The following is a 20,521-nucleotide window of genomic DNA, read 5'->3' as shown; positions in this document are numbered from 1 at the left end:
TCATCTTCAAGCTGAGGTAGCGTCCAAGTTCACTGAGTAATCACAAGATCCATCCTCTATTGAAATCACTTGCACTATGACAACACCTCTTCTACCCTCCTCCCTGCCCCTCATTCCTCTTCCTCCTCCTCAGGTCCTCTACCCTCATATGGGTATCACCATACCGCTCTCCACCACTCAGCTCGCCCAGGTCCTTAACGCCGTACAGTCCAACCTTGGTGGAAAAGGTGGGAACGGCGAGAGAGGTATGGTAGGTGTCGTACCTGTTGCAGAAGGAGATAGAAGGGTGGGAAGATGGGGATGTGGTGAGTCATTCTGTGTTCCGATATGGATTACCACTATTCAAACATCCAATTGCTGTAAATACTCTGAGGATGGAGATCGTTCAATTATTTATATGCTCATGAATTGTCCTACTTTTTCTAGCCGCCAGGATCAAAAATGTTCACAAAAGTCCGAATGACGATGATACGTATCATTTGGCCGTACAAGGGTTGGTAAGTCTGCTACCAGCCTTCACTTCTCATCTCATATGACCATTCACATCCACTAATCATGGTCCAAGTGATGAAGGCTGACCGTCTTATCCTTTTAGGCGCGCATCCGCCTCCCTCGATCTCTCCCTCCAGTCTTATCCATCCTCCCTTCCACCCCCGTGCCTACATCCCCCTATTCCCTCCCACTCCCATCGGTCACTCCACCCACTACCGATATCCTACCTCTCGCATTCAAATTACTTCCTGAAGAACTCCACAACCACATGAACACCTCACCTCCATCTTTACTATGTGATATACTCGTGACCATCCTTGAGGTAGATCGAGATACGAGGATCGAATTACTGGGTATACCAGATATCGAACTACGATCTCAGAGAGTCAAATCTATACTCATAGACCTTATTACGTCAAGAGGTCTCACGCCAACATCGTCTCCATCGAATAATGAGAAAACTTTGATAGTCAAACCTAAACAACCTCAACCGCTTTCCGTTATCGGCGGTAAACCCAAACCACCCCTTGGTTCAAATTCTTTTCCCGAGGATTTACGACCTCTCTTTGAGCTATTCCAAAGGAGGTTAAATGAATTGTCGTTAAATGCAAGAGAGACGATCCAAAGGGAATTAACGAGATTGAGCAAGATCCCACCTCAATCGGCAGATTATAGCGTATCGAGAACGTATATAGAATGGTTGTTGGCCCTTCCATTCAAGAGAGTAAGTGAGAATTATGAGATTGATTTGAAGAGTGCGAGAAAGAGGTTGGATGGGGATCATGAGGGTTTAGAAGGGGTTAAGAAGAGGGTGATTGAGTATTTGGCCGTTTATAGGTCAGTCAATTATCTGGCCCTTTCTTGTGTATATATACGACATACTTCGAGGGTAGGATGCTGATAGTTATGGTGATCTGTATAGATTGAAGAAACAATTGTTTGACGAATCACAGGGGAAAAAAGCTCTCTTAAACTCAGGACAGGGTGATCAGAATTATGAGAAGATTGATCAGGAAGATGAAAAGAACCTCTTAGAGCTTGTACCTTCTTCGACATCTGCAAAGCAATATGTAAAGGCACCTCAAGATACACCATTAGTTGGCGGGGACGACGAACCTCCCACTGATGTGTATAGGGATAAAGGACCGATATTGTTATTGGTTGGTCCACCTGGTGTTGGTAAAACGTAAGTATCTCGATTTGAGAGTAGAATTTGATACATCCCCATCCGATCATCATCCATCAAGCAAGATCGAAGCTCGTATCTCATCGTTCTAAATGTTCGGGATGTACTCACTTAGACTGACATCAACTTGTTATACAGGTCAATTGCAAAATCACTAGCTACATCACTTGGAAGAAAGTTCCACCGTATCTCCCTTGGAGGTGTAAGGGATGAAGCTGAGATTCGAGGTCACAGAAGGACGTAAGTTCCAGTTTTTGATCGACGTCCATCGAATGATAAGCTGGTATAGCTGACTGAAGATTATCAATAGCTACGTGAGCGCATTGCCTGGATTACTCGTCCAAGCTATGCGTAAAGTAGGCGTATCAAACCCGCTTATATTGCTCGATGAGCTTGATAAAGGTAAGCTGGTACTATGTAGGTCGTTGATTTCTCAGCTGACAAGATTGGATAGTTGGACATGGCGGGTTCCATGGCGATCCTTCTGCTGCGTTGCTTGAAGCGCTCGATCCCGCGCAGAACTGGAACTTCCATGATCAGTGAGTTTAACCGATACTTATCTGTTCGGCTATCTGAGTTATCATTTTCCCACAGGGATCCAAGCTGACAGTCCGTGATCCCCCAAAGCTACCTTGGCGATGTCCCCATCGATCTATCTCAAGTCTTGTTCATCGCTACCGCCAACAGCCTCGATACGATCTCCTGGCCTTTACTGGACAGAAGCGAAGTGATCGAATGTTCGGGATATATCATCCCGGAAAAACTAGCCATCGCACAAAAGTTTCTGTTGCCTAAGCAAATCAGGGAATGTGGAATGAATGATACCATCGTGAAAATGGATGAAGGAGTGTTGGAGAAAGTCGTCACGGATTACACGAGAGAAGTAAGCTATTCTACCCACACGGGAACCGAATATAGCTAATCCTGTTCGACGTAGTCCGGAGTGAGAGAATTGGAAAGGCAGATTGGCAAATTGTGCAGGAATAAAGCTGTTCAATATTCCATTGCGAGAGAATCCGAAATGTCGGACCATGAAAAAACGAATGGGTACGATTCAAGGATCAGTGTGGAAGATGTAGAGAGGATTCTGGGTGTATCGCATTATGGGAGAGAGAAACCTGAGAGTGGTGTAAGACCAGGCGTGGTCAAGTGAGTTGAGCTTCTTAGTCACATTGACTTATACAATGCTGATTCTGCCATGCGTCCGGTCCGGTCAATAGCGGTTTATCATATAATGGATCAGGTAATGGTAGTCTGTTGATCATTGAGACGCTGCTTGTACCCGGTGGATCAGGTAGATTGGTAACTACAGGTAGATTAGGAGAAGTATTCAAAGAAAGTATAGAATTGTGTCTTACTTGGGTACGTCAATCCGTCGATCATCTATATCCTGTCCCAAAGAGATATTGTTGACTTGGTGTAATTTGGTACTTTAGGTGAAATCTCGTTCGCTGAGTTTAGGCATCACAGACTCTCCTGACCAAGATCCCTTGAAAGGGTTTGATATACATGTAAGTCCAGGCTATAAAACAGATTCCTTACAGAGATACGGACTGCTGAGTTGTGTAACATTAATAGTACCATATACCGGAAGGAGCGATTCAGAAAGATGGGCCTAGTGCAGGTATAGCAACTGTACTAGCATTTATCAGTCTGCTCACTGGGAAAGCAGTAAGTAGCGATATAGCTATTACCGGTGAGATGTCTTTGAGGGGATCTTGGTGAGTTTGCGATTTCAACTGCATAATGCCATCTGGGGAATAGCTGATGGATGTCGTAACTGTAGTTTGAGGATTGGAGGGGTGAAAGAGAAAGTGATAGGTGCTCATAGAGTAGGAGTGAAGAAGTGAGTTAGATAATCTCTTTGCCTTTGTTTTGACTGAAACATCATGATTGATACTGCGATTATTGGCTATTCTAGGATAATTCTCCCTAGGACGAATCGACCAGATGTGGAAGCAGACATACCTGATTTAGTTAAGAAGGAGATACACTTCGTATATGTGGATAAGATCGAACAGGCGATCGAGGAAGTATGGGGTAAAGATATCTGGGTGGGACCCGGAGCTGGGGAGAGAGATATGAGAGTAAAAGTTGATGCGAGGTTGTAAGATTGATTGTATGACTGTCTCTGTTGATATATATGTCCGACTTGTACTGGCATGCTTTCCCATCTGTATGATACGTGCATAATACGTACTTTGAGAGATTTATATAAGATGTCTTGTAACTTATCTGGGCAATTTCACCGGTTGCTGTCAACGCTGGTCCGGATTTACCGGCATACTTATAACAACAAAGATAACAGATATCTCAAGTCATATCACCCTTGATCATTTCATTCCTTCTACTTCCTGTACCACCTTATCGACCCATCATGCCTCCAGACAGTTTATCTGTCGGAGAATCAGCCTCAACATCAAGGAAAAGAAGGGGTCTAGCATGTGAGAGATGTAGAAGTAGGAAACAGAAGTGTGAGTGTCCATCCACCCTGTCTTCTTACTCGTATCATTTTGAGCTATTGGCTGATAGATGGGATAGGTTTACCGGGACATGGAAGTAGATGTAGGAACTGTCAAAGGGCAGATACGCCTTGCGAATTTATCGAAAAGAGCGCTAATGAGATATACCTTCAGAGGTTGGTACTGTGATCATCTCTCTTTCACTGTTAATTTTACGCTATACACTATACGCTATACGCTATACGGTGTAAACTAACACTGATCTGATGATATCATGTGTTTGATAGATACACGACGGAATTGGAGAATAGAGTGAAACAATTGGAAGAGTTTATCAATACAAGTGTCGCTACGAGCAGACAAGGATCAAGTCAGAGTCCACAAGTACAAAGTACAATCCAGGATTCGTCACAAGGACATGGAGATACTCGTGCGAGCGCAAGTGCGAGTGAGGATGATAATTTAGCTACCGGAGTGGGGTTTTTGAGTCTCAATGTGAGTGATCGTCCTTCTATCATACGTTCGTTAGGAATTGATTGCTGAGTTTGCGATTATAGGGAGGTTCCGATCCGTTATACCTCGGTGGAAGCTCTGGGGTAGGTTGGGCGAAAGTGTTAATGCAGTGAGTATGACCTCTCTTTCAACTCGTCCTGAAGAAAACCAAACCTTCTTTGTCTATTTTTGTACTGATCAAGCATGATATGCTAGTTCTCTCAAACACAAAAATACCATCTCAGGCAATCCCACTTCCCCACGTATAACTCGACCTTCACCCTCTTCTCATCCACCCCACCCACCAGCCCTACATGAAAATCTAACTCCATTACCTAACCCACCATCAGAAAATCTCGGTATACATTACATCACGACGGTTTATTATAGGGTTCAATCTCGATATGGATTTCTGGATTGGGTCAATATACAGACTTGGCAAGCCGATCATAAAAGATTGTGTACTTTACGGCCCCTCGACTCTCTCTCGACGAACAATGATACGACTACGACCGTCCAAGATCATTACGGAGCGTCCTTCCTCTGGATGTTATATGGTCTAGGAGCGAAATTGTGCGAGAATGATATTGGAAGTGGGATGGTCCCTGTCTCGCATGAGGTTTGTTCACCTGTTCTTACTGAATTCTTTTCACATATACCATCAACGCCTAGCCGTGCATCCTAATTATCGATGATTTCCGCTAACTCATGAATACAATTTTCTCCTTCCTCCGAATCTTTAGGTGTATTTCAACACCGCTCTGAGGCATTTCACCCCGTTATCGACCATTCAATCACTAGCCACCGTCCAGGCCTTACTCCTCCTTATCGTATATACCTTCAGACACACCTCCTCGGATCTGAGCCTGTGGCATACCGGTGGACTAGCGATTCGCTCAGCGATCGAATTGGGATTACATAGGAAGATACGTTCAAGGGAAATTAGAGAGAGGGACCCGAGAGCGTATTGTATGAGACAAAGGGTATGGTGGGGTGCATATATATTGGATCGGTAAGTTAGTCAACAATATGTTGTGAGATTTGTCTCTCTATGTCATGCTGATGGTAGTTGACTCGTTACATAGGATGATAGCTATCCAATTTGGAAGGCCATTCGCAATCCAGGATAGAGATATAGATATAGAACTACCTGTGAATCTCGATGCGAATATCGCCGATCAGGGAGCACTCTGTGAATTGCTGAATGCTCAGGCTTTGATGCCTGAGACTAATAGACCGGGAGAAGAGTATCGTAATGGATATGGCTGTTTTACTTCAGTAAATACTAATCATTCACCCGTCAAGACAAGGTACTGATCACTGTTTCGACTTAATCTAGATGACCTCCTTCATACATACGATCCGACTGAACCAACTCAAATCGAAGATACATGAATTAGTATACACGGTGGATAAACCGATGCATCAGATTGAAGACTCAGATGCGATCCAAGGTATTTTGAATGAGTTGAATATGTGGAGATCAAATTATCCACTCCAACCTGATAATAGAATACCGAATTGTTCACATGAATTTTTCGAGGTTGAATATCATAATGTGAGTGTCTCATACCTCGGAAATATTTTTCTCTAGCAGAATAATGCTGATTTTTACTCTAATACTATTTTGCCCAGTGCGTCCAGATCCTCTTGCGACCCCTAGCTGCCAGAGACGATGCGCCGGATTATTGGTTGAGTAATTGTGCAGCGAGCGCTGCATCTGTTTTGGATGTAAGCCAATATTGAGCATGGCTTTCCAGCAGGGTGTCCACTGACTCAGTGTGACATTCACGTATAGATCGAATGTCAGCTACTTCGTCGTGATTCGAAGAACCTAGCCACTTGGGTATTATGCAAGATCTTCATGAGGTTGGTCACGATGTTGCGATCAAACTAGCACCGATTGCGCTGATAACATGCTATTCTTTCACACCTATTCTCATAGCGGCTTAACACTTCTGCATGTGATATGGAATCACCCGCAAGTGTTACCCTCATCCACCGTGTCCAGAGCTTTACGTTCATGTTCTACATGTCGTAAGTTCACCATCAACCATTCATGATCCTTATTGATGACTGACCTCATCTCATGTTTAGTGTTCATTTACGCTCAGCAATTTCCAATAGCAGGATCCTATCTCGATTGTTTCGAAGACCTTGTCAAGGCATTCGACGAGAGGCGCGAAGCACATGCTCAACCAATCGACAATTCCAATACTGGAAATATGAGCGCTGTGATGGGTCTTTCTGGCTCGAGCGATAATATAGTAAATGGCAATTCTGTTAACTTCAGTGCTGGAGATCAAGGGGGAGCAGTGACCCAAGCGGATATCTGGACGGATCGGTTGGATAGTATGGGAGGGATGTTACCTGGTTTAAGGGAAGATCTCGCTTCGTGAGTTACACGGTCTACCATCGCCCCAAGCAATCGTTATATATGGCTTTGTCATCAGTCAAAAGAAGAGCGACTGATGATAGTTTATCACGTGTGATAGGTTGATCAATTCTTTCGGATCAACGAACAACGAACAACCTATGATGACCATGGCTGAACCCATATCGTTACCTATGACTATGGGTAATAATACCACTACTGGCCTGACCAACGTGACTGATCCGATGATAGAGATGATGTGGAATTTACCATTTGATTCTTGGACGGGCGATCAGACGATTGATATCTCAAGTTTGTTCGATAAAACAGACTTGCAAGGGTTCGATCTATTGAATGGTAACAACAACAACAACAACAACAACAATAGTAATACCATGTTGTAATATCGTAATTGTATGAATCCATGTACCTCTATAATATACAGTGTGGATATGTACAGTACATCTAAAATGAGAGATCGTTTTCTAATAAAATAGTAATGGTATCACGTATATCTTCCGAAGAAGAAGCTAACACGATCTCATATTTGCCCTTTGGTGCTTTCCATGTACTCTTCGATGTATCCCAAATTGCGAACGACTCTTTATCCAATTTCATATTCACTATTTCCTCTTTACCAGGTTGGATTAGAGATGTTTTCATGAACGATTTTAATTCCCTCTTGGGTCTTTGCTCTTGGCCACTAGGAGGAGAGAGATATATTTGGACAATCTCCCTTCCAGCTACCGAACCGGTGTTCTTGATCGTACATGATACCTCGATTGATGTGGAAGAGTCCATTTCAAGAGTCGTTTGAGAAGTCACAATATTCTGATAGGCAAAAGTGGTATAACTGCAATATACAAATCATATGTAAGCCTTAGTGCCATCATTCATCCGAGCTATAGACTGACCTCAATCCATGACCAAATGGGAAAGCGAATTCCGGACCATCCGTTACGAACTGTCTGTATCCAACAAATACACCTTCATCGTAATGTACCTGTAAATATCTGCTTAGCACTACATCTCAGAATGAACACACTCAAGAGGTGTATGGAACCTACCTTTCCTTCCACACCTGGGAAGCTCCTCTCGGTTGTATGTGACTGGCAATCCGACAAAAATGTTGAAATCGTAAAAGGTAATTTCGCAGAAGGGTTAACGTCTCCGAATAAGATATCAGAAAGACCATTACCCGTTTCATTCCCATTATAGAAGAAATGGACTAATGTACTACATCGATCAATGAACGGTATTTCGAGGGGCGTACCACTTTGTAGACATACTACGCTATCTTGTCGGACAGATAGGATGGTCTCGATAAGGTTTAGGGTGGGTTGGGGGAGTGACATTGATTGACGATCGAATCCTTCCGTTTCGAATTCTACAATAAAACCAAAATATTCAATGACCAGCCTGAAAACACTGACTAACTAGATGAAGAAAGATGAAAGTGAGAAATCGAGGCAAACTTACCAGCATTCAGTCCAGCAACTAGCACGACTATATCAGCTGATTTTGCCAATTCCACAGCTTCCCGTATATGTTCCTCAGGTGATAATTTCAGATATCCACCGAATCTCAATCCACCTCTTGAGCTTAACGCTAAAGGTCCAACGAAAGATGTCGAAGCGGACGGAGAAGCATATTCCACCCTTATATCATAGGTAACTCCGTTTTCCAAGTGGATCTGGCCAGTCTCTTCTCGAGATCCTTTACCGTAAAATAATTCTCCAGGAATTGGCGAAGTGGAATTATCAATCAACAAACTAAACAATATACAAAACCTCAAGTGAGCTCTAGTATTGTAATTTTTACTTGGACTTGAATCGGTTCACTTACACATCGTCAACGAACAAGTCCGATATACCCAAGGCGCCCACACCAAATTCGTAAATCCCCGAACGGGACGGAGTGAACGTAGCGATGACAGTGGCATAACAAGCTCTATTCAATCTTTCAGGCAAATTATCATTGAAGAACATGCTCGAATTGGTAGTTGTCAATTTATGTATAGCCTTTCGAGAATGGGAAGAGGAAGGTTCGTTATAGAATGTTATGTCGAATCCAGGTTGTCCATTCGAATTTCGAAGTTCTTCACCCTAATCACAAACAAAAAAGTTCGTCAGCTTAATTCACATACATAATATGTAGCCTTCAAGTTGATGTTTGGCTTACGATCAAAGGTGTTAACTTATGAGCATCACACCCTCTTGCATAAACCACTTCAGATCCTTCCCCTACAGCCGCTCTGATACCTTCCAGTGGACTGACGGTATATGTCGGTCTGAGTGCGGCACTACCCCCACCGAATATCTGGGCTCGTTCGGCATTAGGTCCAATCACCGCTATTCGTTTACCTGATTTGGGTAATGGTAAGATTTTATGATCATTCTTCAAGAGAACCACAGCATCCTATATCAGCAAGTCATACGATTCATCAGTATCATACAGGTCGCAGCACATTTGACTTGTTATGTTAAAAAAAACGAACTTACCGCTGCAGATTGTCTCATCACTTCCACAGCAGGATTGGGATTCTCATTCTCTTCTGCTTCACTTGGTATTCCGGATGGTATCAATCGATTGACCAGACGAAGCACCTATTTGTTTTTATGTATGATTCAATCAGCATTGCTCTCAGTTCCAGTCTTGACCTTCCTCTACACGATCATCAGGTAGACACCCACCTGTCGAGCTCTCTCGTCAATTTCTGATTCCTTCACTTTACCGCAAGTTACCATTCTCAGTAAAGCCGGTCCACGTATGATCGATGGACCGGGCATCTCGAGGTCCAATCCAGCTTGGATAGCTTCGTCGGTTGAATATGTTCCATGCCTGATTTTCGTCCTGTGAGTTAGCTTTGGATTGCCACAGTGACGAAAAATCGGATCCGGATCGTGTCCATCGCTTACCAATCAGAGATGACCATACCTGTAGATGTAGAAAGATCACGGATGTTAAAAACCTCTCATTACGATCAAGAAATCAGAAATAAAATGAAATAGTACAGCAAGACTTACCCTCATATCCCCATTCTTTCCTTAATAAATCCGTTATGAGTTCTTTAGTCTCTGAAGCATGTTTACCGTTGACTCTGTTGTAGCTCGTCATGACCAACCAAGGATTCGATTCTCGAATAGCAATTTCGAATGGTTTTAGGTAGATCTCTCGTAAAGATCTTTCGTCCACTTCAGCTATAAATACCGAAAATGTAATTTAGAGCTGGATCACTTTATCTTCAGTATCACTTCGGGCTCACCGCTTATTGAGTACTGAGCAGGTGGTATACAGTATTAGCATCTACACCGTGCATAGAAGGTGAAGCCAGGAGGAAGCTTACTCTATTCGTTTCCTGATCATTACATACGAGATGTTTCAACGTAGCTGCCACGCCAGTACTTTGACAACCTCTTATGAAGGCTCCAGCCAATATCCCACTGAGTAATGGATCTTCAGAGAAACTCTCAAACCCTCTTCCATTCAAGGGTGTACGGAGCATGTTAACCGTTGGAGCAAGTAATACGTGTACACCTGATTGACAATAACACCAGGTGAGCAGCACTCCCTCAAGGCAGAATGATAGACCCACCTTTAGCTCTACATTCATCTCCCAAAGCTACTCCTACTTGTCTCACCAAATCTACATCCCATGAACTCGCCAGACCGGTCGCACAAGGGAAACAAGCTGCAGGTACACCTTCGAAGAATTTCGTTCCTCGACATCCATTCGGTCCATCCGATAACTATATTGGTCACCGATCAGTGAACAATCCAACGTAAGTCATTATGAGAAGGCATGGTTGAAGGGAGGGGGCTTACTCGTAGTGATGGAATACCAAATTTGGGTATATCTCTCGTATGCCAATTATCTATTCCAACAACCCAGGATTTTCGCGTTCAGTCATACTCCTTGCTGAGAATGACACTGAGCATTGAACGCATTTGGACATACCTTTACCAGACAATAAGGATACTTTCTCCGGCAATGATAATTTTGATAATACCTCTTCTACATCCAATAGCTTGTATTTGATCTTGCTTGATTCGATACCTTGTCCGTTGGACGTTGAATGTACTGCTACAGGCATATTGGTTGATGGTCAAATGTATTTCAATCTTTGAGCGACGGGCTAACTCCCATCAAGCTGTAGCTTTTTAGAGACTGTAAACAGACTGACACAATTAAGACATCACTAAAACTTGCAAACGACGTCCTCAATGTCCATGTTGAACAGACGGACTTGCATTGAGCTTTCGACGTTGTTAGCCGACATCATTGACCAACCGGCAATGTAATCTGACTTATCGCTCATCGGAGTGGAGAAAGATACTTTCTATCGGCTTCACTCCGTACTGTCTCTCCTTTTTTCCCTGCGTAGGGTGTCCACAACAGAAAGGGCGTCACCAGAAGAACAGGAAGGGTGAGTTGCAAGATTCGACAGTTATATTTGGTTCGACGTCGAATTTCGGGTATTCCTACAACGTTATCTCTGGTGGCTTATATTTTCCCCATTTTTATCGCGTATTCCGATAGGGTGTTTATGCGTCTCACTTTAACTTCTCTCTCTCTTTTGCCTTTTGCACAACAACAATGTCTAATTCACTGAAATTGAAGATCTGTCTCTTCTTCCTTTGCTGAAAGGCCTATCGATGGTCACTTGACAGACAGATCTGCTCCTGCTGTTCTATCGGAACATGACCGATCTCGTCTGATACTCGTAGCCCAGTCGAAATATGGGTCTCGGGATATCGTACCGGAGCACCATCCAAACCCCATCCTAATTCATCCCATATTCTTCCATATCGTATCGTATCGTATCGTATCGTATCGTATCGTATCGCATCGCATCCTATCGTATCGATCTGGCCCAGAACGTCTGTAATCTACGATATATAAAGGACCTACCTGTAAAAGTCAAAAATCTCAGGTCGAGGTCTAAACCATCCACTTTTGGTATACCAGTTATCAACCGATATCTTTCTTGTCATTCCTAAACTATCATTGGGAACAAAATGACTTCACCTACGCCTGCGCCTTTACCTAAATACGAAGACAAGTCCCAAGACCTCCACGATTTGGGTGGAGATGAGAAGGGACCCGAACCCAACTTGTTGGACGCTTCTGCTGTTGATGCCGAGAAGGAATTCACGGTAGAGGAGAATAGGGCTTTGTTGAAGAGGATCGATTGGTATCTTATGCCTAGTGAGTTGTCACATCGCACTCAACGACAGCTCTTCTTATGTGAGGCTGATGGGAGATGATTGATCCATCTTAGTCATGGCTATGACCTAGTGAGTAACAAATTTTCAATATATAAGCAACCCCTGATAAGCTGACTTTCAACATTTTGATCTGACAGTGGTATCCAATATGCCGATAAACAATCTATCTCCAACTCAACTTTGTTTGGTATCGCCGATGATACTCATCTTCACGGGTAAGTGACTATTAAATCCCAACCTTCCCTCTATCTGAGAAGAAGGATTATCAACTGATTGAGGTATGATGTTTCATTAGTCAGCAAACAGCTTGGTTGTCTACCATCTTCTACTTGTCTTATCTGGTATTGTAAGTGAAACTCTTACTTCTAAACAATATCGACTTTTCGCAATTCAACCAGCTGATGTATAAGATTATTGCAGTGAGGGTCCCATGAATTATATCATGCAGAAAGTCAGACTTGGTCGATTCCTCTCTATCGCTGTATTCATCTGGGGCGGTCTACGTGTCATAACTGGGCAGGGTTGATGGTTCTTCGAACATTGATTGGTGGTTTTGAGTGAGTGCAATACTTTTTCTTTCTTCTCACATCCCCAGATTTTCAAGAATAGAGAAATCGTAAGTGGATAGATGGCTAACCGTATTTTGTATCTCTCTATAAACAGATCATGTATTTCTCCTGGATTCTTGATGATAGTCGCATCATGGTACAAACGTGAAGAACACGGTATGAGATCAATGATTTGGATGGCTCAAAATGGTTTTTTCGCCATCTTCACTGGAGTGGTCACTTACGGTATAGGAGTGGCCACTCAAAATAATGGTGGAATAGCAGCATGGAGAAGCATCAATTTATTCCTTGGAGGTATGACTTCAGCTTGGGCAATCGTATTGTTCTTCTTGTTGGGTACACCAGATGAAGTTAGATGGTTATCACCCGAACAGAAGAAACAGGCTGCTGCGAGGATCGTATCCAACCAAAGTGGTGGAGGAGGTCAATCTGAATGGAAATGGTCACAAGTCAAAGAAGCTTTCTTGGATCCTCAAATCTATTGTTATTTCCTGATTTCGTTCTTGGCGGATGTGCCTAATGGTGGATATGGTATTTTCGGTGGTATCGTGACTAAAGTGAGTAGTCCACTACCAAACCCATACCGTATACCGACTAGTGAATAGGCTGACAAGGTTGTACTGTACATTGCGTCTTATCAGTCCTTCGGATTCACTTCCCTTCAAGTAATCTTACTTAACATGCCCGGAGGAGCAATGGGAGGATCATTCAACGTACTTTCGGGATACTTGGCTGGTAAATACAAAAACACCAGAACGTACTATATGGCATTCTCCATGATTGCTGGAACGGCTGGTCTGTTGGTAGCAGCCCTTTTACCTCAGGAACACGCCTACAGATGGAAGAAATGGGGCGGGCTACTGTGCATGTCTATCTACTCTACTGCTGTTTTCATGGGTTGGAGTATGTTACCTTCCAACGTCGCTGGTGAGTCTTTGTCTTCTGCTTGATAATAAGTGTTGGATAAAGTTTGGATGGCTGATGGAGGAATGGATGAACATAACAATAGGACGAACTAAGAAATCAGTCGCTTCTACCATGTCCTTCGTAGGTTATTGTGTAGGTAACATTGTGGGATCTCAACTGGTGAGTTTATTCGTCTTTGATCTTTCGTCGCGTACTAAGCGAAGGAACGTATCGAGTACTAATGTTATACTGTAACTTGCAGTACCAAGCCAAAGACGCTCCATTGTATCGACCAGGTCTTATAGCCAGTGCCATCTGTTTCGGCTTGACATTCGTGGTCATCTTCATCCTTCGATTCTACTACATCTACGTCAATGCTAAACGAGATAGACAAGCTAGGGAATTAGGTCTGACAGTCGAAGAGATGGAAAGATTGGGTAAGATTAATGGTGAAAATGATTTGACGGATATTCAAAATCCTTATTTCAGATATTCTTACTAAGATATAAGTTTCGCCAACACCCAAGTAAGTTAGGAGTAAAACTGTGTACGAGTTTTGTGGGTATTTAAGTAGAATGGTAGAGGTTAGCGTTGGTATTCAGTTTGTGGATTTGAGTATTCGTATAAATCTGATGTGGGCTACTAGCTACATACAGTATTTGGAACGTTGTTCAATCTGTTCCTCTTGGTTTTGATTATTTAATATCATTTGATATCTTTTCACTATCATGCAACTTTCATTACGAGTCGGACTCATTGACTATCAAGATGAGCGATGGACTCTTGCCCCAACATCTTGCGATAAAGCCATATCATCGCTACGAGTAAACCACATACTACCCTCCTTTCGATGATTGTCATATCAAGATTTTGCTGCGGTCTGTCGGGCAGATCCAAGGGAGTGCACAGCACCGAAGTGAGGTTTACGAGGCGAGTCAGTGAGGTCAGTGCGTGATTAATCTGATCATCCTCTGTGCGGATCATTTTCAATTTACCCATTTGGGGAAAAACAGAAACGACTCCTTTCATCCATCTCTGATTGATTGATCATTTGATTGATCTTGGAGAAGGTGGAGCATCATTCACTATTGGACAGTGATGATAAGCTATAGCTTAGCATCTCCGTGTCAGTCCGATGTCCTCTCTTAAACGCTTTCACAATGTACAGAGGATTGTTGGCATGATTTTGGTACGTTGATAACGTGTAAACAGATGAATATGTAAATGCGGTTCCGGAAATGGAATAAGGAAATAGAGTTGTGCCTTGTCATACCTCGCTCGAGCTTTTTTCTTATTCGGATCTTGTTAGAGTACTTTTCGTAGCTGTGGATGCACGCCTGGACCTGCTTCTGTCTGATCTCCCTCCCACGTTTCTTGCGGTTAGAGCGAAAGGAGGGTGTCGAGGTTAAATTGATCTTACCCTGAAAGGAGGAGATAATCGGAAACGGCACTGGGTACGTGTGAGGCTGCCACGCGAATCTATCTACTCTATCTGTTTCTCTCTTTTTCGCGCTACTGCTATCACCCTGGAATGATCCCACCATACACCATACACCATACACCATACACACATAGACAATCATCCTTCATCCTTTTCTTCTTCTTTTCATTCCATCTCTTTCCCTATCAACAACACTAACCTCTTACTCTCTTTTCATCTCATACATACCCCCTCTTGTCACTCTCTTTCAAGATGGCTCCCATCCAAGTCAAGAAGATCTGTTGTAGTAAGTTGCTCGTCCCCCAGTCGCGAACCGCACGGATGATCTCGTCTGCTGCGCTTTTTCCATGATAACGTGTAAAGGTTGATTACTGATGTTCACGACTTTCTACCTGTAATCAGTCGGTGCTGGTTATGTCGGTAAGTCGTTCTCTCCCATGTACGTCAGTTGAGGTAGCGGAGCTGACGATGGTATGCGTATAGGTGGTCCCACCTGTGCTGTCATGTACGCGACTTTCTCCATTATCTTACGCGTCTTTTGCTTGATCAACTAACGTGTTTCCTATTCCACCATCGTGTCTACAGTGCTTTGAAATGGTGAGTATCATATCTTCTTTACTTCTCAACTTTTTAAGTCCCTTTTCATACCTGTGGACCAGCTTCTCTCCTTATCATCACCTTCCTCCGAGATGAAACCTCCACGTCTTACTCTCTCTCTCCTCACAAAATGGTGAAACAACGCGTATCTCCCCTCGCATATCTTGTCTCATAACAAGCATATCTTCCTCAGCCACTCTCTCAGTACTCCTTTGCATGTACACGCGTGACACGCGCTGACCTGCTCCACCTTCTTGTCTAGTCCCCACATCCAAGTCACCATCGTCGATCTCAACCAACAACGAATCGACGCTTGGAACTCCGATGAACTTCCCATCTACGAGCCAGGTCTCGATGAAGTCGTCAAGGCTGCCAGAGGAAAGAACTTGTTCTTCTCCACCGATGTCGACAAGGGAATCGAGGAAGCTGAGTAAGTCACCTATACCTCCCTCACTGCTGATCAAACCAAGCACTGACGCGATGAACCTTCGATAGCCTCATCTTCGTCTCCGTTAACACTCCAACCAAGAAGTCTGGTATCGGTGCTGGTTTCGCCGCTGACTTGAAGTGAGTAAATCGTCGTTCTCTCGGACGCGCCGAGACTGATGTACGACTCTTGTCTTGCAGATTCCTCCAACTTGCTACCCGACGAATCGCTGAGGTTGCCAAATCCTCCAAGATCGTTGTCGAGAAGTCTACTGTCCCATGCAGAACTGCCGAGTGAGCATAGATCCCCATTATGCTCGTTGTATCAGCTGACAACCTTGCAGTGCCATGCGAACTATCCTCGAAGCTAACTCCAAGCCTGGATGCTCTTTCGATATTCTTTCTAACCCTGGTATGTCCCTTGTGGCTGATCTGAATCGAGCAGACTGCTGACAATGGGATTTCAGAGTTCTTGGCCGAAGGTACCGCTATAGAAGATCTTTTCGCTCCCGACAGAGTGTTGATCGGTTCCCTCCAAACTCAACAAGGTAAAGACGCCTGTGAGGCTCTTACCCAAGTTTACGCCAACTGGGTTCCAAGAGAACGAATTCTCACTGTCGGTCTTTGGTCTTCCGAGCTTTCCAAACTTGCTGCCAACGCTATGTTGGCCCAAAGAATTTCATCCGTCAACGCCCTTTCAGCTATCTGTGAAGCTACCGGTGCCAACATCGACGAAGTCGCTTACGCCGTCGGTAAAGATACCAGAATGGGTTCCAAGTTCTTGAAAGCTTCAGTTGTGAGTACAATCTCTACCTTCACAAACTTTGAAGTAGCGAACAATGCTGAATGATGAACATGTTCATTAGGGTTTCGGTGGTTCTTGTTTCCAAAAAGATATCCTCAACTTGGTCTACCTTTCCGAGTCTCTTCACTTACCCGAGGTTGCCAAGTACTGGAGAGCCGTTGTTGAGATGAACGAATACCAAAAATCTCGATTCGCCAACAAGGTTGTTGACACTTTGTTCAACACCATCACTGGAAAGAAGATCGCCATCCTTGGTTGGGCTTTCAAGAAGGACACTGGTGATAGTCAGTATATCTCCCTACCGCACTCAGGTCGATGAAACGTACTGATGTGGTTCAAATGTACAGCTCGAGAATCCCCCGCTATCACCCTTGCCAACCACTTCTTGAACGAGAAGGCTAGAATCAACATCTACGACCCTCAAGTAAGCAAGGACCAAATCTGGCTCGATTTGACTGAGTGAGTTGTTTTCTAATGCATGGCATACCCGACAAATGCTGACCTTATGAACGGATAGCTACGGAGACATCCCTGCTGAACCCAGTGAGTTGAGCATCATAGGTAAAATACCGCTTGAGATTGTTTGTACTGATTGATATCCTCTTCCCTACACCAGTCAAGCCCCACGTCACCATCTCTCAATCCGTTGAGGAGGCTTGTCACAACGCTGAGGCCATTGTCGTCTGTACCGAATGGGATGAATTCAAGAAGCTCGACTGGCAAAAGAGTGAGTGACCCACAAACTCGACAATATAAAACCTGCTAATGACATGTCCATTCTCTAGTCTATGACAACTGTCCTCGACCTGCTTTCGTGTTTGAGTGAGTAACTCTGGTTAACATAAAGCATATATGAGATTGTACTGATATGACTGAATCTTTACAGCGGTCGACTTATTCTTGACAGAAAAGCCCTTACCGATATCGGTTTCAAGGTCACCACCATCGGTACCGGAGACAGATTATAAGGTCGCCTACCTAGTCACACTTGGATATGCCTTCTAATTCTTGCAGATAATTGCTACCCATCATCATATACTCCATAAAATGAATATCTTGCGCTCGCTCTTTTTTGGTCCATCTTTATTGAAATAGATTTTCATTCTCATACTCTTATATACTCCATCATGAATACATTGCGAATAGTCTTGCGGGTTGGTTGTTGCATTGAACAGGATGTTTGTGATCATTTAAATAGGTGTGATATGGTTGGTAAGATGGGAAGAGTGAGTGAGTGAGTAGCGACGCGTAGGTGGAGGTTGTTTGTGATCATGATCAAAGATAACAAAGTTATTGTGCTGCCATTTCAGACTCTATGAAAGCGTTCAACCCCTATCATGAGGCTCATATGACAGCTATAACATCATACTCACCAGCATCTCTTGTGGCCCTATCATCCATTTGATCTTGACAAGCGAGAAATAATGGAAGTCTCAACAGTCTCTCTCGCTCCGTTCCTCCTTGACCCTCTATCCGCCGAATCAAAATCCGAATGTCAAAAGGCAGCCGAATCGCTCATTCTCACTGGAGCATTGATCGTGAGAGATGAACGAGCAACCAAGGAAGCGAATGATAGATTTTTGGATCTGTTCGAAGATTATTTTGAGCAAGGTGAGAGGGAGTTGAAAAGGGACGAAAGGCCAGAAGTAGGATTTCAAGTTGTGAGTTCTGTTTTTTCTTTCCTTCTACTCCATACGATGGCTTTGTACTAAATTGAGATCATCTTTAATAAACTATGTTCACTAGGGAGTAACATTAGAAAACACCGAAAAGCCCAAATGTGCCTCCGACGAGAATTGTCAAAATATCATATCGTCACTTGACGAAGCTGAGAGACCAGTGGATCTGGGTAGTCATGGTGCTGATCCGAAATGTAGGTGAGTATAGAGTATGCCTGCTTGACATTCTGCCAATACCGACACTGCTTTCTCGTATCGATCTTGTCCTCGTGCTGATAATTCATTGCGTGTTTCCGATGTTGATTCTTTCACCGTATGTCGGAGAAACCCCCTTACACCTCACATTTCCCTGTACTCGAAGCACCGAATGTTGTCCCCGAAAAATTCAAGGATACATGGGAACAGGGTGTGAACGAATGGGGTGGATTTATGAAACAAGCGTGAGTGATGACTGTCCCATGACCCTCTTTAGGGACAAAACACTGATCAATGATACGATCATATCCATAGTGTCGAAGGTGTAGCTAAGATGGTAGCTTCTGGATTGGGTCTGGATGAGAATACGTTTACGGATGCTGGACGGTATGGGTGAGTTGATCTCTCTAACTCCACTGTATCAGATCACCACTGACATGCCCATGGTCATATTCCTTCTGCCGTATGCCAGCTCACATCTTCTCGCACCTACTGCAACCGACCTTGTGAAATATGGTAAACTCAATACGTACGTGTGCGACTGTGTGCACCAAGACGCATCCGAAAAGGAATACTTACTCAAAACAGCATCTATGCAGGGTTTCACACCGATTTGAACTTCTTGACTATACATGGTCAATCGCGGTATCCCGGATGTAAGTACGGATCAACATGTGAGCGTACACGGCTCGTGCTGAAGAAATGTACTTTAACTTGATACAGTACATATATGGGCGAGAAATTCAGGTAAAAAAATACAAGTGAAAATACCACCTGGATGTCTGTTGGTACAAGCTGGAAAACAGATCGAATGGTTGACTGGAGGTTTGATCAAAGGTGAGCTTGAGTATTGGTTATCATGCAGTCCGATATGGTGAAGAGGTCGCTGACAAGTATCTTGGTGATTTAGCTGGTTATCACGAGGTAGTCTGCACCCAAGCGACCATGGATGTACGTCCAACCGTACTGGTCTCATTCCCACAATAACTATGGAAACTGATCAGATGTGTGTGGATTTCAGACCATTGCCAGGAGGGAAATAGAGTTCCCTCAAAGACCTTTGATACGAATATCATCGACCTTTGTGAGTGTCCCATGATAGAGGCAACAATCGAGATATCCTATCGATTCAGTATACTAGTTTATCTCGTTCAACTCAATTCTTGGTTTCTGAGCTAATCAAGTTTACGATCTCTCATGTTAGTTCTGGCATCTCACTCCCGATTTTAACCTTTGTCCTATTCCTGCATTGGGAGACGAAGCGGAGAAGCGATTTGGCAAACAAGAAGACTATGGTGAGATGCTGGTGGGTGATCAAGTGAGAAGGTACGTTGAACCACCACCATGTTAATAGTATTGTTCCTAGTCTTGGCTTACGCTAATAATCGCTTTTCTTACCAAACAGAGAGCTGGGATTGATCGCGTTGATGGCACCTTCATGATCGAACATGAACCGACCGAGGCAATACGAGTACTCCGTTCAAACCGATCATAGCTCACACAGTACAATGTCTTGTCTCGGATTTAATCGAGACTTGCATTCAGTCGAACAGGCACACAATTACAGCGTCTCACTTTCTAACGTATACTGTCCATTCAAATATTTCTCGACCTGTTTTAATAAGTTTCATCATCAATACAGATGTATGCGTTTCATCGATCATGCTT

General features: G+C 43.6%; 7 protein-coding genes across 7 annotated transcripts; 6 read left to right on the top strand and 1 right to left on the bottom strand.

Annotated features, from left to right (window-relative positions):
* Positions 1-76: 76 nt before the first annotated feature.
* V865_002492 (ATP-dependent protease La) lies at positions 77-3,789 on the top strand (the record flags this gene model as incomplete). Its single annotated transcript, XM_066226293.1, has 14 exons — positions 77-305; positions 427-497; positions 596-1,329; positions 1,415-1,678; positions 1,817-1,918; positions 1,989-2,080; positions 2,133-2,217; positions 2,306-2,561; positions 2,616-2,827; positions 2,899-3,040; positions 3,115-3,189; positions 3,257-3,399; positions 3,465-3,524; positions 3,600-3,789. 14 exons carry the CDS (start codon positions 77-79, stop codon positions 3,787-3,789), a joined length of 2,655 nt encoding a protein of 884 aa, XP_066082390.1.
* Positions 3,790-4,055: 266 nt separating this feature from the next.
* On the top strand, positions 4,056-7,410 carry V865_002491 (uncharacterized protein; the record flags this gene model as incomplete). Its single annotated transcript, XM_066226292.1, has 13 exons — positions 4,056-4,152; positions 4,220-4,316; positions 4,428-4,635; positions 4,698-4,762; positions 4,849-5,251; positions 5,376-5,644; positions 5,718-5,910; positions 5,972-6,190; positions 6,268-6,363; positions 6,431-6,501; positions 6,578-6,669; positions 6,730-7,027; positions 7,128-7,410. 13 exons carry the CDS (start codon positions 4,056-4,058, stop codon positions 7,408-7,410), a joined length of 2,391 nt encoding a protein of 796 aa, XP_066082389.1.
* A 61-nt stretch (positions 7,411-7,471) lies between these two features.
* On the bottom strand, positions 7,472-11,100 carry V865_002490 (uncharacterized protein; the record flags this gene model as incomplete). The annotated part of the gene is made up of 15 exons (XM_066226291.1): positions 7,472-7,859; positions 7,921-8,009; positions 8,074-8,393; positions 8,486-8,778; positions 8,852-9,111; positions 9,188-9,424; positions 9,508-9,612; positions 9,700-9,847; positions 9,925-9,943; positions 10,033-10,206; positions 10,272-10,284; positions 10,353-10,543; positions 10,602-10,755; positions 10,832-10,881; positions 10,965-11,100. The coding sequence occupies 15 exons, from the start codon at positions 11,098-11,100 to the stop codon at positions 7,472-7,474; spliced, it is 2,577 nt and encodes an 858-aa protein (XP_066082388.1).
* A 925-nt stretch (positions 11,101-12,025) lies between these two features.
* V865_002489 (uncharacterized protein) lies at positions 12,026-14,212 on the top strand (the record flags this gene model as incomplete). The annotated part of the gene is made up of 10 exons (XM_066226290.1): positions 12,026-12,215; positions 12,289-12,304; positions 12,373-12,450; positions 12,531-12,581; positions 12,656-12,696; positions 12,756-12,792; positions 12,899-13,361; positions 13,446-13,731; positions 13,814-13,890; positions 13,973-14,212. The coding sequence occupies 10 exons, from the start codon at positions 12,026-12,028 to the stop codon at positions 14,210-14,212; spliced, it is 1,479 nt and encodes a 492-aa protein (XP_066082387.1).
* A 1,191-nt stretch (positions 14,213-15,403) lies between these two features.
* V865_002488 (uncharacterized protein) lies at positions 15,404-17,947 on the top strand (the record flags this gene model as incomplete). The annotated part of the gene is made up of 15 exons (XM_066226289.1): positions 15,404-15,437; positions 15,554-15,571; positions 15,635-15,656; positions 15,737-15,748; positions 16,011-16,178; positions 16,244-16,315; positions 16,376-16,468; positions 16,519-16,586; positions 16,642-16,970; positions 17,041-17,263; positions 17,327-17,438; positions 17,497-17,522; positions 17,596-17,706; positions 17,765-17,801; positions 17,866-17,947. 15 exons carry the CDS (start codon positions 15,404-15,406, stop codon positions 17,945-17,947), a joined length of 1,407 nt encoding a protein of 468 aa, XP_066082386.1.
* Positions 17,948-18,403: 456 nt separating this feature from the next.
* V865_002487 (uncharacterized protein) lies at positions 18,404-18,860 on the top strand (the record flags this gene model as incomplete). Its single annotated transcript, XM_066226288.1, has 2 exons — positions 18,404-18,640; positions 18,726-18,860. 2 exons carry the CDS (start codon positions 18,404-18,406, stop codon positions 18,858-18,860), a joined length of 372 nt encoding a protein of 123 aa, XP_066082385.1.
* A 113-nt stretch (positions 18,861-18,973) lies between these two features.
* Positions 18,974-20,295, top strand: V865_002486 (uncharacterized protein; the record flags this gene model as incomplete). Its single annotated transcript, XM_066226287.1, has 9 exons — positions 18,974-19,098; positions 19,169-19,246; positions 19,326-19,382; positions 19,442-19,509; positions 19,577-19,690; positions 19,764-19,804; positions 19,875-19,937; positions 20,058-20,179; positions 20,259-20,295. The coding sequence occupies 9 exons, from the start codon at positions 18,974-18,976 to the stop codon at positions 20,293-20,295; spliced, it is 705 nt and encodes a 234-aa protein (XP_066082384.1).
* Between the last annotated feature and the right edge of the window lie 226 nt (positions 20,296-20,521).

This window comes from Kwoniella europaea, chromosome 1 (genome assembly GCF_036810445.1).
Source record: "Kwoniella europaea PYCC6329 chromosome 1, complete sequence".
Lineage (NCBI taxonomy): Eukaryota > Fungi > Basidiomycota > Tremellomycetes > Tremellales > Cryptococcaceae > Kwoniella > Kwoniella europaea.
The sequence above is the reverse complement of the archived record's forward strand: the minus strand, read 5'-3'. Positions and strand labels throughout refer to the sequence as shown.